A 16,937-nucleotide genomic window follows, 5' to 3' on the forward strand; every position below is an offset into this window, starting at 1 on the left:
GTTCCCAGCCGAGGGCTTGCCGTGTGTGCCCCGGGGAGGCGGCACGGCGGCCCCCAGCGCACCCCCGGGCTGAGCTGGGCCCCCCCCACCGTAACCACTTGCGAGGCTTCACCCCCTCCCTTTTTTTTTTTTTTTTTTTTTTTAAATTTTGGCGGGGTTGGGGTGCAGACCCAGCCCCGCGCACTAGATGTCAGCGGTGCCTGCCCCAGCGCCCTTTTTTTCACGCTTCCCTGCCCCTCCCTCGCTCCCCGCCGGCAGAGGAGGGGGTGCCGAGACCCGCGATCCCCCTCCCCTCCCTCGCTCCGCGGCGGCGCGTCCCCGCCCCGGGGCCGGCCGGCGGCGGGGGCGGAGGTTCCGCGGCGGCGGCGCCGGGCGCGCTGCAGGGGCAGCCCGGCCGCCGCGGGGCCGCCATGCCCGCCAAGTCCAAGTACAACCTGGTGGATGACCGGCACGACCTCCGCATCCCCCTGCACAACGAGGACGCCTTCCAGCACGGCATCTGCTTCGAGGCCAAGGTGGGCGGCGGGCGCGGAAGGGGGACGCGGGGACTGGCGGGGGGTCCCTGTCCAGCGCTTGCATCCCCGACCCGCCGGGATTCCCGGTTTCCCAGCTCTCATTTTGCATAGCCTTGGGTTCTCTCTACTTTCCCCGTTGGCGTTGCCTGCTCTCCCCCAAATTCAGCTGCGAAGAGTTGGATGAGGCTTCCCACCCATCCCGTAAGGATGTCGAAGCTGGACAGATGGGTCAAGCTGGAGCGGGGTCACCCGGCTGCTTTTCCTCCTTGACTCGGCAGGGTGTTGCTTGGGGATCTTTGGCCCAGGAGAGCCGGGGACTGTGTGCAACTTCCCGGGAAAGAGTTGAGGGCTCAGGCTTTGCTCTGAGTTTCCAGCACTGCGGGTAATGCTGGAGGGCCGGTGCGATAGGGATAGTTGGTGACCTGCAGGATGCCTTGTACCCTGGTGCTCCTCTAATGGACTCATCCTGTGAGTAGACAGAGGAACCACGTGCCTCTTGCGGTGCGGTGCAAGAGGCCAGGGCTGCTCACCCAAAATAAAAGCTTGCTATTTCTCCTTACATATATAAACCATTCTTGTTAGTGGATTTGGCAGGAAGTGCTATTATTTTTTTTTTTTCCTGTTGGGACCTCTCAGTCTCTTACTCCACTTAGACTGTGGCTTCCCACAGTCTGAGTGCTTGTGCTCTCTCAGCAGGCTGGGAAAAAGCTGAGCTACCCGTCCACGTTGCCCAGCCCTGGGCAGGTAGTGCTGGCCAGCAATACACTGGGAAGTAGCTGGCCATGAAATTTGAAAAGGGGAAACAGAAAATCCTGCCCCCTTTGCTGTTTCTGGGGGTACAGTTGTCACACTGATGAGATACTCCAAGTGAGGCTGACTTGGAAAAAACCTGGTGTAAAACAGTTTTTTGAGTGGCAGGGAGGAAGGCATTTGTTGCATGCCACTGTCCCTCGAGCACACGTGCTGGCAAGGGAAGAATCACAGCTTTGGCACCTAATCCTGTGCAGTGGCCCAGGGGCAGGGCTGCAGCTCCTTGGAGGGTGCCGGAGTTGTGTTATTCCCCCCTCTTCTCGTGGCTGGGAGGGTTCCTCTGCAGAGGCCATTGCCTGCCTGGCGGCAGGCACTGCGCTGCAGAAAGGAAAACAGCAGAGGAGGTGTTTACAGAGAAAAGTTAAACCTGCTTTGCAACTCTTCTGGGAAAGACTGTACAAATTCAGCTTTGCAGCCCTTCGCTCCTGGATTATTGGAGCCAATTGCTGTTTTACTGCCAGTACGTGCTCACCCCTCACCTGTAGGGAGGCTGCAGATCATCTCACCTGTGAATCCCGTGTGCCCAGGCATAAGTGCTATGCCTCTTCCGTGCCAGGTTTGGGTGGTCCAGCTTGGAAGGTGGCGAGTGGGATAGGGTTTTAGTTGCCCCTTGGTCTGCTCATGGTTCATCTCTTTTCCATGCTGCTGGTCTGTCTGTGTTAATGGGGTGGTGCATATTAGCCTTTGTTAGCTCCTCTTATTTTGTATCCTGTGGCACACGTTAATGCCAAGCAGAATCCTTACGAAACCCAGCTTCTGAATTTGTGGGTCTCTCCAGCATCTTCTGATGCCAGATGCAGAATGCAGATGGCTTAGGCAATTACTCCATCCTTTTATTAGATTGCTGGAGATTAATTAAATGCTTACACTCCTTTAGTTCCTTTTATCCCCAAGAATCCCAAGCGCTTAAACCCGTGTGGCTCTTGTTTCAGCCAGGCACCCAGCACAAGTCACAAAAATGAGGAACTCTGATTTAGAGTAGAGCTTTGGGGGAAGATTAAAGAAGAAAAATGCTCAGCTGGGGCACTGGGACTCATGTGCCTGTCTCCTAAAAGCCTCCTGGATTGCTGGTAGCGCGGGTGGTGGGGATCCCGGTGTTACAGCCCTCAGCAGCTAGATCAGAGGTCTCTGCTCCAGCAGCCTGGGATTCCTGACGAGCTTGCCTGGGGCTCACCATAGGGGGGGTAACACGGGCCTGAGTTGGTATGTGCTGATTTATTGTTTTAATTTTTAATTTTATTTTTACACTCAGGCCTATGCTGTCTGCTTCTCTCTTTAAATGGCTCACACAGTAGATGTAATGTGTATTTTGGTTCATCAGTAGCAGCTGGCATCCATGCTGACATTCCCCTTGCTTCTCCCCCAGGAAGTCCCAGTGTCCCGGGGTGGGTGGCCATGGGCAGTCAGGATTTGGGCCCTTTTCAAGCACAGAGCGATGGACTCACTCTGAAGCAAGCAATGCTGTCACATGTGTTGCCATCAGGAGACTCATGTTGCTTGTCCCCCCTGAAGCTACTTGCAGCCATATGCTCTGTCATGGGGACACTGAGTCTGAGTGAAGTATCCTCTAGGGATTATGTTAATCCATTTTCTGGAGATAAATCCAATAGTTGGAAAATCCCACTCCGTCTTTTTAGGAATAGTAATACATTTCACACTTTTGGATCTGTTTTCGTTGGCCACCTCTCTTGGCATCAAACCCTTCTGTGTCCCTGAGGCACCTCAACCAGGCTGCTGGGAGTCGGGGGAGCTGGCTCTGAGAGAAGGCAGAACATTTGCTTTCTTCTGCATCTTGTGATCTGAATTGTTGAATAAAATCAAAGCCTGGCCTCTTGAGTCAGCTGAAGCATTCGGATGAAAGAGCTGGGAGCTGCAATGTGGCACAGGGGAGCAGGCATAAATTCCTACTTGTGCAATGGCTTCCTGGTTAAATATATGGGTATGTAGAGAGTAGGCTCCTTCCGTCCTCCCCCACCTCTCCACCCAGCACTTCTCCCCCAGTCAGGGAGAGGAGGAAGGGATACAAGCTTACTCCTTATCTTCCCAAAGCCTGGTGCTGCAGGACAAGATGCAGGGGCCAGCTTGTACCACACCAGAAATTTTGCACGTTCAGAAATTGTGACTCAGGCTACTCCAATGCCTCCAGAGAGGTTAGCATGTAGAGGGAATTAAATGGGGTGGTGGAGCTTATCATTGGACTGCTGGACCCCCTCTCTGTTCGAGTACAGGGGTGCTGGGTGCTGCTGGGTTTGCATGGAGAAGCTGTTACTGGCTCCCATCATTAGAGCCACTCTCAGGAGCTCACTGGGCTGGACTGTCCTCCTGCCCTGGAGATCTTGTGGTCCAGAGCAAGGTTGCACCTACCAAATACCCATTGTTTGGAAACAGCTGTTAATCCTTCAGTCATGAGGCTTGTTAATACATTTGCGGTGCCCTAATGTATGTGGTTCCCAATGATGGGGGAGGCATGTACAAGGACCTTCTGTGCTGTTCCCCCATCTGCAGGCGAGGGGAGAAGGGGCTGTCCAAGCAGACCTTGGTCCTTGGACAGACCTGCTGCCTGCAGCCTGGGACTGCTCTGGGCTGGGACAAGGTGTGCTGAGACCTGGCTTTCCTGATACCAGACCTGTTTGCAGATAAATATGGGACTAGAGGTTTGGGAGGATCGCTGCTGTTCTGGGCAGGAGGTGGGAGTTTTGGGTTCGGGTGCGGGGTTTTGGTTTTTTTCCCCCCCTTAAGGGATCTTGGCAACCAGGCATTTTCTCTCATGTTTGTCAGTACTTTGCTCTTGTGCGTGGGAAACTGAAGTTGAACCAAGCATCTGCTGCTGTCTATGTTTGGAGATGGGACATGAAGGACACTTTAGTCTGATCCAGTATGTCCCTTCCTATGAACCCCTCCAGCTCACCTGCTGCCACCTTCCTGAGGCTGCCAGTGCTGGCAGAGCCTGCCGGTTGCTTGAAAGATAAAAACTTTTTCAGGAAAGGGATTATAGCCTCAGGTGAACACTAAGCAGCAAATGCATGTGTTTCCACTCTTGTGTATATTTTTATGTGTGTAGGGGCCATACATAAAAGTGTTTGAAGTGAGTTGAGTTGCAGGCAGCTTCGATCGCGGTCTTCGGTTCCCCTCCTCTGCTTCAGGCTCTCTTCCCAGCGAGATTCCCTTTCCCAGAGGGCTGGGAAGCCAGAGACAGGTTGTGTGAAGCTCTGCACCTCTTTAGCTGCCTGGGAGAGACTTGGCAGCTTTATTTGGGGGCTGTTTGTACTGGCAGCTCTGGAGTATGGTGTGCTCTGTCAGGGCTGCTCAGCCCAGAGCAAAGCTGCAGTGTGATTTAGCCTGGGATTGCTTGCTCGAGGCTATAAATAACCTTTCCAAGTGCCACAAAAGTTCTCGTCTGAAACAGTGGCATATTTCTGCCATACTTGTTAACTCAGTTCACAGGCTGCTCAGTGAAGCTCTTAGCAAAAAAAAAAAAAAAAAAAACCCAAACAAAAAAAAAAACCAAACCCAGCTCTGCTGGGATTTGGCAAAGCTGCATGTGCCCAGACTGTGGGTACCGGCCAGGGAGTGCGTGGGCTTGGCAGATGCCAGAAGGTCCCGAAGAAGCAGCGATGGGGGTGGGATACTCCCAGCCCTGCTTTCTGGATGCTGAAGTGCTCCAGTCTCGCACATCCTGTACATGAGTTAAGGCTGTAGCTGGGTGTAAGTGCAGGAAGCTCAGCCCCTGTGTGGGGGGCGGCTGTGGGCGGCGTGGCTGGGTGGGGTACAGAAACGGGGGTGAGTGGACAGCCCTGCTTTATTGTCATGGAAAAACTTTAGCTCTCCTGCTGCACCCTGTCACTCTGTGTCCTGGTGTGCCTGCTGCAGGGCTGCATCCTGCTGCAAAGGTGTCTCCCATTATTGTGTGAGCCCCATTTTGGCTGGTGAGAGGGTAGAGTGAGTGCAGTGCACATGGGTCTGGTGAGCACTGGGGTCTTGTCTTGGGACCCCAGAGCTCTGTGTTACTGGTGCTCGAGCCCCTGCGCAGGTCATAGGCAGTGAAAGAGTTTCTAGGATCAGCAGGCAGGTAAGCAATAATACCCTTAGGGCGCCAGCTTGACCAGCGGTGCCTGGCATGAGGGGTCCCTGTGTTAATGCCCCTTGGCTGGTTGAGTAGCTCTGGACAGGTCTGACACACTGTGTTAAACTACATGGCTCCCAGGGCTGTATGCACCCCAGTGTCCTCAGGGTGCAGAGCCCTGTTATGGGAGGACTGGGTAGGGCTGGAGCCCTCCAGCTCAGCAGAGAGCCTGCTGCACCCGCCTGCCAGGCTCAGAATGGAGAGCCAAGACTTTTTTCCATTGAAGTCAGCTGGCATCCTGACTTTTCCGTCCCTTTTGGCCTCTGAGCCCACACCACCGCAGTCTGAGTAAACTTCCCCCCTTTCCTTCCAGTAAAGCAGGGTGTTCCTGGGGTGCAGGGCAGAGCTGGGGCCGTGCCAGCCCAGCCCCCTGGCTCCCTGGGTGGAAGCTGTGCGTGGGAGAGTGGGAGCACTGCGACAGCAAAAGTCCCAGGAATTTGATTTCTTCCTTGCTTTCCCTGACCACGGCAGTCCTGGGAGAAGCCCTTATCAGCCAGGCTGCAGAGACACTGGGCGTTTCCCCAGGCACTGCGGAAATAAAGGACTTCAAATCTCTGGGCTTAGGGTGCCTGGCTGGGGACTGGTGCCTGGGCACTTTGGACCTCGCTTTGTGGCACAGCCATGTGTCACGGGATTGACAGCCCAGTACCTGCTGTGGCCTCACGCCACCCTGGACTCTTCAGAAATCTTGGTACACTCGCACTCCGTATCTGGCTCCTCCCACTGAGCTGCCGGTACCTCCAGTAACCCTTCCCCAGCCTGGGTGCACAGTGCCCTGCTCGGACAAGGCTCTCCTGGCCCCAAGGGTGGCTGTGTAGCCCGTGTTGCAATGCCCCAGCCTACGACTGGTGCCAGCCTGTCTCCTCTGCCTGTGCTGCCACCCTTCCTGCAGCTCCTCTGCAGTAGCAGTGGCTCTCTATCTGTGGCAAGCTCTTTGGTTCAGGGTGGCTTTCAAAGCTGGAAACCCTGCAGCCATCCGATCTAGGCTCCCCTATATGTTGGGTATGATTCAGCCCTGACCTTTGCATGCAGTGTTGGGCTAGCAGAGAGGCAGCATGCCTCCCTTAGGAAGGCAGCAGCTCCTTTCCAGGAAGGCTTTTGATGCCCACCACTGCCCGCCACCCACAAGGGATCTCATCAACACCCCTTGGAAGGCATCCCCCTGTCAGGGAAGTGATTAGCCTTCAGTTTTCTGAAAATATCCACCAACTGCTGTCACAGAAAAGGCACCGACTCAAGAAAATTAATTTCTGACAGAGCAGAAAACAAGCAATATTAAACAACCTCAGTATTGAGGAAAAATGAGAAACTAAGTGACTTGTGCAAACATTGCTTTGGCAGAATGCTCTCCTTTGTTTTCTTGGATTTTTTTTTCCTCTGGCCTGGGGAGGACTGGTGTTTCCCTGAACTGGACAGGTCTTTTTTAAGCCATGAGTGGAGGGTGCATGGTGTGGGCTGTGCCTGGAGGCCCCTTCTAGCCTTGCCTGTGATAGACAGGGGAGCCTATTTGCATGGAAGGGGGACAGCAAGCAAGCTCCCTTTGGGTGCTGAGAAGCCCCGTGGGTGTTGGACACCAAGCCTGTGCAATGGCAGGGAGAGGGACTGCCCTTTCTAGGGTCCCTGGAAGGACCGATGGAAGGCTGGGTTCCACACACGGGGATGAGGAGTACCAGGGTGAGTGAGGGACCAAAAGGACCCTGCAAATAGGTGCTTTGTGCCTGCCTGCCCGAGTCCCAAGTGGCCCTGGCCATTTGCAATGTGAGGGCTGCCTTTGTGGGGCTTCCAGAGCACCTACTTACAGGAGGGACTCCCTCGGCTGCCCATTCACTGGTGCTCCCAGCTGGCAGCCTTTCTCCTCCTAATTGGGCTGGGGAGGAGGGGGCTGCCTGGGACTGCCCTCCCCACAGAGCTAGACGTGCCCCCTGCCTTCAGAGCATGGGGATCAGTGACTTCCTAATCCCGCCTGGCTTTTGGGTGCACGTGGGGGGCTCCACCGCTGGCCCCCATCTGGTGGCAGGATGGTGGGGCCATGGATCTGGAGGCGATTATTTGGGAAAGCTGTGTCCTGCATATGTGCATATGGTTTCCTCTTCTTCTTCCTTGGTTCCCCAGGGCTTGGGGAGGGTGGGTTCTTTCATGGGTTTATTTTCTTTGTCAGCTCTCTTTCACACAGCTTTATTTTCCTTCCTTTTGTCTCGGGCGCCTTCCTTTCTCCTCCCCTAGCTCAGCCCCGGTCCCGCTGCCTTCCTTTTCTGCAGGGTTGACCTGCTGGTATGGATGCTGGCCCGAGCCCTGGGAGCCAGGGCATTGGCCCCTGTGGGGACCAGCGCCACCGCCACGCCTGGCACCTCGCTTGGGGCACACAGATTTTTAAAGGAAGGCAAAAGCTATGCCTGGGGTCTGGGAGCCCCCATGCTCAGGGGTCCCTGAGTCTCAGCGCTGGGGTGGAATGAGGGGGGAGTCCTCCACCCCAGAGGCTCCTGTGGCTTTCCTGATCCTTGCCTCTGCCTCACCTGCTTTTTCCCCCACCTCTTCCTGAAACGAAAGTCAGTGCTGTGAGTAGGAGGGCTGGAGGAGAGCAGAGCAGGAGCAGCCCTGGGTGAGCTTACCGCCTGCAAATCACTAATAAATATGGGTGGTTTTTCAGGCCATCTCCGCTCCTCATCTGGGAAATAGTAGTTTAGCTGATAGGTCAACCTCCAAGTCCACATTTTTGAAGGATACTCATCACATTGTGAAGGGTTACTCCTCTGCAGTGCAGTCCTTGCTTGTGATTTCTGCCCTGAACGCAGAAATAATTTGGGGAGACTTTGTCCATCTGTTGAGTTTTGTGAAACGTGCAAAAAATACGTGCCTCCAGAGTGGAGGGAGAGGTGGGTGTTCTTGGAGCTGTGAGCACAGTAATTGTGTGAAGTGAGCCCACACTGGGGCTGGAGGAGCCGCAGGCTCTGGTGTGGGATGCAGCAGGGTGTCCTGGAGCCCAGATTTGGAAGCAGAGGTGAATCCTGCATGGTTTGTGACCTGAGCCCCTTGGTTCAGGTGCTTGCAAGCATGGGCGCGAGGGGAATAGCTGAATAAAGGGGTGTATATAGGATGGCGTCAAGCCACTTCCTACTGCTGTTGCTGCCTTTTGGGAGGGCCATCCAAGGACGTCCAAGGTGGTGTCTGGTTTCTGCTCCATCACTTGCTTATGGGGCAGACCAGCCCTGCCAGGCTCACACATGCAATTAGGGGCTTGATGAGAGTGTTGCTGCTGGCTGAGGTTGCAGTTGTCAGCCAGGAGGTTGGCATTGCTTGAATTCACGTGGCTGTGGAAGCCAGCAGTGGACGGGGCCATCCTCTGCCTGGCTGACAGCTGTCACCTCTTGTGCTGTCCTTGCACGTGGCTGTATTCTGCGCTCTCCCATGCAAAGAAAGCGATTACCCCTCCAGCGTAAGTGACCTTGTGCTGTTGTGAATAGCTAGAAGAAGGTAGCAGTCCTCTGGCTGTCCCTTTTGCCAGCAAAAGTCTGTCCTTCTCATAATTCAAGCTGTCTCCCTTGCAGGTGAGCGGGAAGCAGTGTTGGGTGGTCCCTGGCAGAAGAGTGGCATGGGTAGGCTTGAAGGGAGAGGTGCCAAGTCATTCGTCTGGTGGCAGAAGATGCAGAAAGGTTTCTCCCTTATGTGCTGCACAGTGACTGTGTGCCCAGGGCTCTGGCTGCCTCAGCCCTCCTTCTCAACTCCTTTTTACTGAGGGTTTCCTCCTCATCTCCTTTTTACTGATGGTTTCCAGACTTTGTGTAAGAAAAGGGAATGGATTGATGTCAAAGAGACCTCTCTTAATATGACCTGAACCTTTGAAGGGGTGGGAAGGTTCCATTTAGAGGATGTGACTAAAAACTTATCAAGACTTGCGCTTTTGCAGCTGGGCTTTCAGCAGTTGGGGTCTGGGCAGTTAATGCTGCCTTTGCCGGCAGCGTGCATCATGGTCTTTAATTCCTGGTTACATAAAGCTGCCCTGCTCTGTGGCAGCCTGCTCCGCACATGAGAACACGCCAGCTGTTTGGTGTTTATTTTTATATCCTCTCTCTTCCCATCCACTCTCAGCACCGACTGCCTGGTGCTGGTCACTGGACGCCTGCCTCCATCTGCACCCAGGGCAGGAGCTGTGCAGCTGGGGATGGCCTCACTGTGCAGGTGGGCTTGTTGAGTTTGGGGTGCGGAGGGTTAGCAAGGGCAGCTCTCTGGGACAGCACACGCACACACAACACGCAGGGTGGTTGTGCAGCCCCTGCTCCATGCCCTCGATAGAGGTGGCAGCAGCATCCCAGCAGAGAGGAGCCAGGAGTCATGCAGCGATGCTGGGTGAGAAATAACCCCTCTCTGTGGCCTCTGCCTGTACGATGACCCGTAGCACGTGTTTGGCCATCTAAGCACCCGTCTTCAGCACTGGTGCTTGAAACCAGTGACCTGGATTTTCACAGTGTCAGCAGAGGTTATGGCCATATTCACAGGAACATATAGCCCTGCCAGATTTAGTGCCCGTGCTGTGCTGCTGAGGGTTACGTCAGCGCTCATGTCAAGATGAAGCGTGGGAGCACAGAGGGCTAGTAAATAGACTCAAAACGCTTTTCTTCTAACTACATGTTTTTAGTGCTCCGCATTGACTCTTCATCACTTGTCTGTTTTCTGATCCTCCTTCTGAACCTGCCCTCTTCCATTTTATTTTTAAAAAGGTTTTTGTTTGCCGTCTCTCCGTGCTGGGTCACAGTGGTGCTGCCTTTGGTCCCCTTTGAATAGCAAAGTGGCTCCTTTATTCTGCAGGCTTGGCCTGGAGGCTCAGCATCGCTGCAAAAACAGCCAAGGGTTTGGCAGGGCTATAATTAAATAGTGAAGGGCCTGTCACAGGACAGGTTGCCCCAGCTATTTTAGGGATATTCCAATATCCAGGTCTATAATAGATGACTCAGTGCAGCCGGGGGGATATTGGATTATACCTCCATACTTTGATCACGGCATATATGAATGAGTCCTGTTGGCCTGATTACTGAAGTTATTTTATTGGTAGAATAATGGTGGCTGAATCCTTGAAAGATTGTGGTGAGGGAACAGCGTTGTGGTGGGAGGCATGCAAGGCTTCAGGCACAGTGGGTAAAATGCCGCCTGTTTCCCAGAAGTGACCCTGGGGTGCCTCCGGGGATGCCATCAAAGCTGTGGTGGGACTGTGAGGTTTCCAGTGCTGTGGAAACTCAACTAATTGGCTCTTTCTTTCCCTCTAGTACATCGGGAGCCTGGATGTGCCACGGCCAAACAGCCGGGTGGAGATCGTGACAGCCATGCGGCGGATCAGGGTGAGTGTGATGAGGATGCTCCTTCCCCTTCTGCACTGGGGTAGTGGGGGCACTGCTTCTCTGTCTCCACTTACAGCCTACTCTCGCCCAAGTCCCATCTTCCAGGTTATTCATAACTCTGTATTTTTCACCATCCCTCTCTCCCTTGAGATCTCCATGTAACCTGGGTGCGGTGCCTGCAAGTTTCATGTGGCGCGCCATCACATTTGGAGCACCCCCAGCACTGGCTGTGCCCCGTGGTACCTGGGCATCCTGTGTGTCACAGCGGGGGTTAGCTGCAGCCCGAGTGGTAGCAGGGCCGTCTCCATGCTCATGGAGTGTGTGCTGCAGAGGCAGGGATGGGGTGGAAGGTGGGTGTGGGATGTGGGTTGCCAGCACTGGATGGAAACTATGCGTATCCTTGATTTGGAGGATTTCCTCATGTGTCAGTCTCAGTTCAAAGGTAACAGCAAACTACTTGTGAAAGAGGTACGTTTGTGTTTTACTGCTTACGTAAGCACTTTGGGCGCTGCCTGGATATGCCAGCAGGTTAGTGCCTGGTAGATGGCAATGTGCAAATTAAAATGCTGAGTAACGAGCTCTGGGTCTGGCCAGCAGCGAGCTTGTTTAACAGTGAGTAGGTCAGGGGATGTCAGCTGGTAATGAAGTCATCTGGCTTCCCAAAATACTTATAGTCAGGGTACGGGGAGCTGTTTCCATATAATGCTTGGCCGATAGCCAGGAGAGGAGCTTTTCCTCTGTGCCCCAGCCTCGCGCCTGCACAACTTGAAGGTGTTCAAGGGAAGGCTGGGAGGTGAGCAGACCACAAGCTGAGTGAGCTTGCTGCCCCAGGCTTAAAACAGCAGGAGCTTGACTGCTCTCCAATGCACAAGACAGCCCTTTAGGCAGTGGTTGGACCTTGGTCCGATGTACATGGTGGTGTGGCCACAGGCGCAGGTAATCTGGTCTGCTCAGTGGGTTACAGCAAGGGGTCTGCCCTGTCTTCCCGAGATGGCTCTCTCCTGGGAATAAACACTCTTAATTGGAAGTTGCTGAGGATGGTTGCAGGGACATTGAGTAATGGATGAGCTGTCTTTCTGGTGGCCTCATCTCATCCCATGAGCACTGGACCTGCTTGTGTGGCTGAGCAGCACTACTGGGCTTGGCTGCTGCCCTGCTCCTCCCTCAGCTCCTCCTGCAGACTCTTGGTAAAATCTTGTTTTCTCTTTTCTTATTGCCAGAGGAGAAGAGTATCAAAGCACAAGGACTCAGATTGCAAGGCTCTTCTGTTTTAAACTTTTAGCACGTAAAAAGTTTGTGGGCTTTTCTCAGCAGCTTTCCTACCCACTGCCCTGTCCTCTCAGTGGTGGTTAAAGTTGTGGCCAGTGCATGATCTGGGAAGTCCTTTACGGCATTAGGTTTGCTCACCTTTGTTCCAAACAAGGTTTGGGACAGAACAGCTGTTGTGCCATCAAGAGCTCTTAAAAACTGCTGTTTCCTCTGCTGCCTTTCAAGATAAGACTTCTGAAAGAATGCAGCTTCAGCCCCAAAATCGTGTAACTCCACATCAGTATGGGAGCATTGGCACAAGTTTGAGGGTTTAAATAAACCCTAGGAAAAAAAAAAAAACAAAACACCAAAACATCCTCATTGACCAATATAAATAAACTGAAGCATGGTCTAGAAAGTTCATAGACAAAGCTCTGCATGGTGAAAGGACACAATTTAGGGTAAAATAATGATTTCTCCTTATGAAGGATGTGCTTGAAACGTGTGCTCAGGCTTTCTTGATCCTCATGTAAGACGGGAGAGATGCAAGTCATTGAAAGGCCCTGAGTTTGCAGATCAGATCTGCCAGAAAGACTGTTTATTTGTCGCAGGGTGCTGTTTATGAAGAGGATGCCAGGATGGTTTGTTTGACAGGAGTTTATGTGTATAGCCCTTCCCTGGTTTCCCGTGTTTCGTGCTGGCCTTGCACCCAGCAGCAAGACATTACCGCAGCATTGCAAGGGCATTTGCTGGCTGGGCTGGGCACCAGAAGCTGGTTTCAATTTGGCTGGAGGTCAAGGAATGCGTGTCCTTCTTAAAGCAGAAGGGTAGTTGTGTTCTTTAAGGAATAAAGTAATCACAGAATAATGGCATGGGGAAACCAGAGGAAGAAAAAGCATATTTAGACACAGAAAGCAAGTGATGGGAGATATTCAAGTGCAAGCTGCAGCAGTTCTGCGAGTGGTGTGTGAAGCAGCTGCTGACCCTGAGGTTTATATGGTTTTTAATGCAGTCCCTGGTTTAGGGGGAAAGTGCTGTGTCCCAGTTTGTTCTGAGTTAGTCACTGGTGGTGAAGGAGGGGGACCCTTGCCGTACCCCTGCTGCTGCAACTCCCCTTTCTCAGTGCTGCCTTCACCCTAGCTGCTCACGGGCTTTGCCTCTGTTTACTAAATGATAAGAAAAAAAAAAATGATCCTGCAAAGAAGTGAGGAAGCACCCTGCCTGACAGTGGGGCTTCTGAGGGGGAGAGCACCCTGCAAGCCCCCCATAACTGCCTCTGCTGGGCTGGGAGCCAGGAGGGACAGAGCCACGAGCGGCAGCAGCTCCTGCAGTGCTGCCTCCCCTCTCCTCACCAGCAGCTGGGACTTGAAGGGTGAGCACCGTGGGCCTGGCTGATGCCAGCTTCCTGTTTGGATGGAGACCTGACCCTCTGGGGGCAAAGAGGAGGGCATGGCATAACTGGCATTGCTGGGATTCCTGCTCCAGCAGGGCTCTGCCACCCTGCTGCCACTCTCCCGAGAGCAAAGCAGAGCAATGGCCATGGGTAGAACGGCTCCACCAGAGCAAGATGTATATATTAAGCCCAAATCTGGTCCCTTTTGTGGATCTGGGTTGGGAGGGACTTTATACAGGGAGTCGGTGTTGCAGGGCAGGGATGCCATCCCCTTCTTTCCTGCTGCTGAAGGGCTGGTGGTGGCATGGCCATCGTCACGGTGCTGGCCGGAGGGAGGGTTTCTATCCCAAAGCAGGAGGATGTTGGAGAATTCCCAGGATTCTTGCAGCTTGGGGGTCAGGAGGGAAGGGGAAGTGCTCAGCTGGCTGCTTCTGCCTTCCTGCTTTTCCTGCTTGCATCGGCTGGGCTTGCTGGGAACATAGCCCTGTCTTGCTCTGCATCTTGGTGCAAATCCCTGGCCTTGGAAGGACTCGGTGGAATGGCATATTAGCCATGCCAAGGATGCACTTGGGCAGCCATTTTGTGAGTGTTTGCTGCAGCTTTCCTCCAAAGCCTATGTCCTCTGGCTTTTCTGCAGAGTACTTACTGATGGTCACGTCAGTACTAATAAGTACAACAGGCCAGGGCTTGTTTTCCTGGCAAGCGGTTGGGCTTGCGTTCGTACAACTGAACCCCCTCTCCTCCTCATCCCAAAACAGGGTGACCTGGTCCATGATGCCTCATGCCCTAAACTGCTCCTTGGCTCCTCTGAATGCAATGTGTGAGAAACCATCTGTAAGTCTAGATAGTTACCTGTGGGCACCTGAACATCAGAAAGTCCCAAGCTCAACAGTAGTTAAATGGTTGTTAAAGCTGCAGCCAGCCTGACCTGTTGGTGTAAGCCCAGGGAACCTTCCTTGCCCAGGCTTTCCTGGGAAGCAGTAGCCCAGAGGCCACAGTGCTCTTCTGCTCTGTGCCAATCATGGGCAAAGCCTGAGAAGTTCAGATGGGAGCTCATGAGAGTGGACTGGGATGGGTCGTACATCTGTCAGTTACCAAAGAGGGTGTTAAAAGTACTGGAGAGCAAGAGCACAACTGATGCAGCTTCCCAACCATAAGGACTATGAGTTGTTGAAGATTTCAGTTTAAAGTGCCTGAGCTAGTTGCAACACATCCATTCTTTTCTTTCTTTCTTTTTTCCCCCAGAATGGCTGAGCACATGGAGCCTTAAATGACTGTGACAACTGTGTGTATTTTTTATGTTGTCATGATGTAAATAAATGCAAATGCTTTCCTCTCTGTGCCCCTGGCATGTCTCCAGTGCAGCCAGTGCTACCTGGCTGGGGCTTGGTGCGGTCGTTCTAGAGAATTTGGAATCATCCTTTTCTTGCTACTTGGATTGCGAAGTGCAGTTTTAATCCAGGTTTTCTTTGATGCCAGAAAGGATGTATAGGCACTTCTTAAAAGCTGCTTCTGCAAGCCTGTTTTTGGGAAGTGTCCAGCTGAGTTTTGCAGGCTCGAAACGAGGAGACATTTTCAAGCACTTTAAAATCTAGCTCCTCTACACCTCCTACTCTGTGTCAGGTACATCTGATTTTGTGGGACTTATGCTTTGCATAGCTGAGCTCTATTTTAGCAAATTGGCAAAATTGCTGAATTTCGACAGGCTTGTTTAAAGCAAGATTTTGCATCCTCTGCAAGCCACATGCACAGTCGGACTGGTGTGAAAATTGGTGCATTTGGCCAGTTATTTGTGTAGAACGCCTGGTGTAATTTTGAGCTCATTTAATTAAAATATTTCCGAGATACCCGTGTTCCTGCCATGGCGAGTTTATAAGTGTTAGATCATTTACAATGATGCCTTCTTTTTTCTTTTTTTTTTTTTTTCTTTCATCATGCAAGGAGCAGCATGGCTGTCCCTGCCATATGAGTCCTGCTTGGGGGCAGCCCACCCCCAGCTGCCTGCGGGGGACCTGCATGGTGGGCAGTGGGCTGGCCAGGAGATGCTCAGGCTTTGGCTGCCTGAAGAGTGCAGCCTGCTCTTTGCCAAATGATGGCACTCAGCGTGAGACAAATTATCGGCAAGCTAATGACTTGACATGATTATCCAAGATGAACAAGATTACGTTGTATTAGATCTGGGAGGAACCAAAGGGATGTCTGTAATAATTTCAATTGCTCTTTCAGTGCTCTGACAATTGCAGTAAAAAGGGTGAAGGCTTCTGGGCAAGTTCATGGTATTTCTCCCAGCACCACCAGTGCCACTTAACTTCCTAATAAAATAATGGCTAGTCTGGTATTGCTACCAACATGCTGCCTACTCAGTTGCATGAGATAGGTCAGGATCTCATCCTGTGGTTAGTATTTAATCAATAAACTGGTTAAATTAGTACCCAGATTAACCAGAGCAGCCTTTTGACCAAGACTGCCCATAGGGGAGGGGTGGTTTCCAGGAGAGTTGGCCAAAGCATGGCGGTTCTGACTTTGCTGTCTGTTCTAATACCATGGCCAGGATGCGACGAGTGCTTTCCAACAAAGCTTTGAAGATTACTGGTAGCATTAAGTTGTGTGAGTTGTACTTACACTCTGTTGCAACACACGTGTAGTAAAATTACAAATTTAAGGAGGTAAATGACACCATGTGGCAGAGGGCAGACATCTGAACCTTCTGATAAGAAGGTATAAAGTGTGAGCCATTAACTCTGGAAAGCAAAGTCTGAGCTGTGGAGGGAGCTGGGTAGGGATGGGGCTTCGGGTACTGCTTTCCAGAGGGACTTTGGGAAGGTGTTCCCGAGCAGATGTGAGGAAGTACCGCCTGTGCCATCTGTCTGCCAGGCTTGCTGGGTCACACGGTGGCAGTAATGACTGGGCTCAGCTGGACGTGCGACCCAACAGGTCCTGGCAAGATGAGCAATGGGCGTGATCCTCTTCCCCCAGCAGCTGGCCTGATAAATAAGTCATGATAAGCTCGTTGCCTTTTGGCTTTCAGCAGCACCCTAGCAGACCGTTCTCCGCCAGGCCTGGGGTGGCAGCATGTCCCTTGTGGCCAGGCTCTAAACTGTGGTGGGGAGGAGAGCTTGGTGGCAGGGGGTCCAGCCTGGGAAAGAGCAGGGGTTTCCCAGCTGGACAGAGAGCTTGACTGTGGAGCCAGTGAGGATGAAGGATACCGTAACCCAGACAGGGAAGTATGCTTTGCAGAGGCTGATGAGCCAGCGGGCACATGCTAGTCTGTGGTCTTCCCATATGTCCTGTCTCTCTGGTATGCTCAGCCCTTCTCTGGCCAAGTGTCCCATGGGCTGGTGGCACTCGGGGCTCTAGCAGGAGCCTTGATCAACTGGTGCTGGGCATGCCAGTGCAAGCAGCAATGCCTCTGGTGGGTGATTCTGGCCTGTAGCCAGGCAAATGGCTTTGAGAGGGCTGGGAGCCAGGTAGGCACCAAGCCCAGGGCAGGACTGGAGCTGCCAGCAAAAACCTGGGAG

The 16,937-nt window shown here is 52.9% G+C and overlaps 1 protein-coding gene across 6 annotated transcripts in view; it reads left to right on the plus strand.

The window, feature by feature from the left end:
* The first annotated feature begins 299 nt into the window (after positions 1–299).
* Positions 300–16,937, plus strand: part of NOS1AP (nitric oxide synthase 1 adaptor protein) — a 47,884-nt gene continuing 31,246 nt past the window's right edge. For 5 of the 6 annotated variants that reach the window (XM_075097163.1, XM_075097165.1, XM_075097164.1 and 2 more), the window contains exons 1-2: positions 320–515; positions 10,707–10,778. In XM_075097163.1, the coding sequence (XP_074953264.1) occupies positions 411–515; positions 10,707–10,778 (177 nt within the window). In that variant the 5' untranslated portion in view covers positions 320–410. Of the gene's footprint in view, positions 516–10,706; positions 10,779–16,937 lie in introns of all 6 variants that reach the window. The other variant, XM_075097167.1, reaches the window with a different exon arrangement.

Source organism: Phalacrocorax aristotelis, chromosome 6 (genome assembly GCF_949628215.1).
Source record: "Phalacrocorax aristotelis chromosome 6, bGulAri2.1, whole genome shotgun sequence".
Taxonomy (NCBI): Eukaryota; Metazoa; Chordata; class Aves; order Suliformes; family Phalacrocoracidae; genus Phalacrocorax; species Phalacrocorax aristotelis.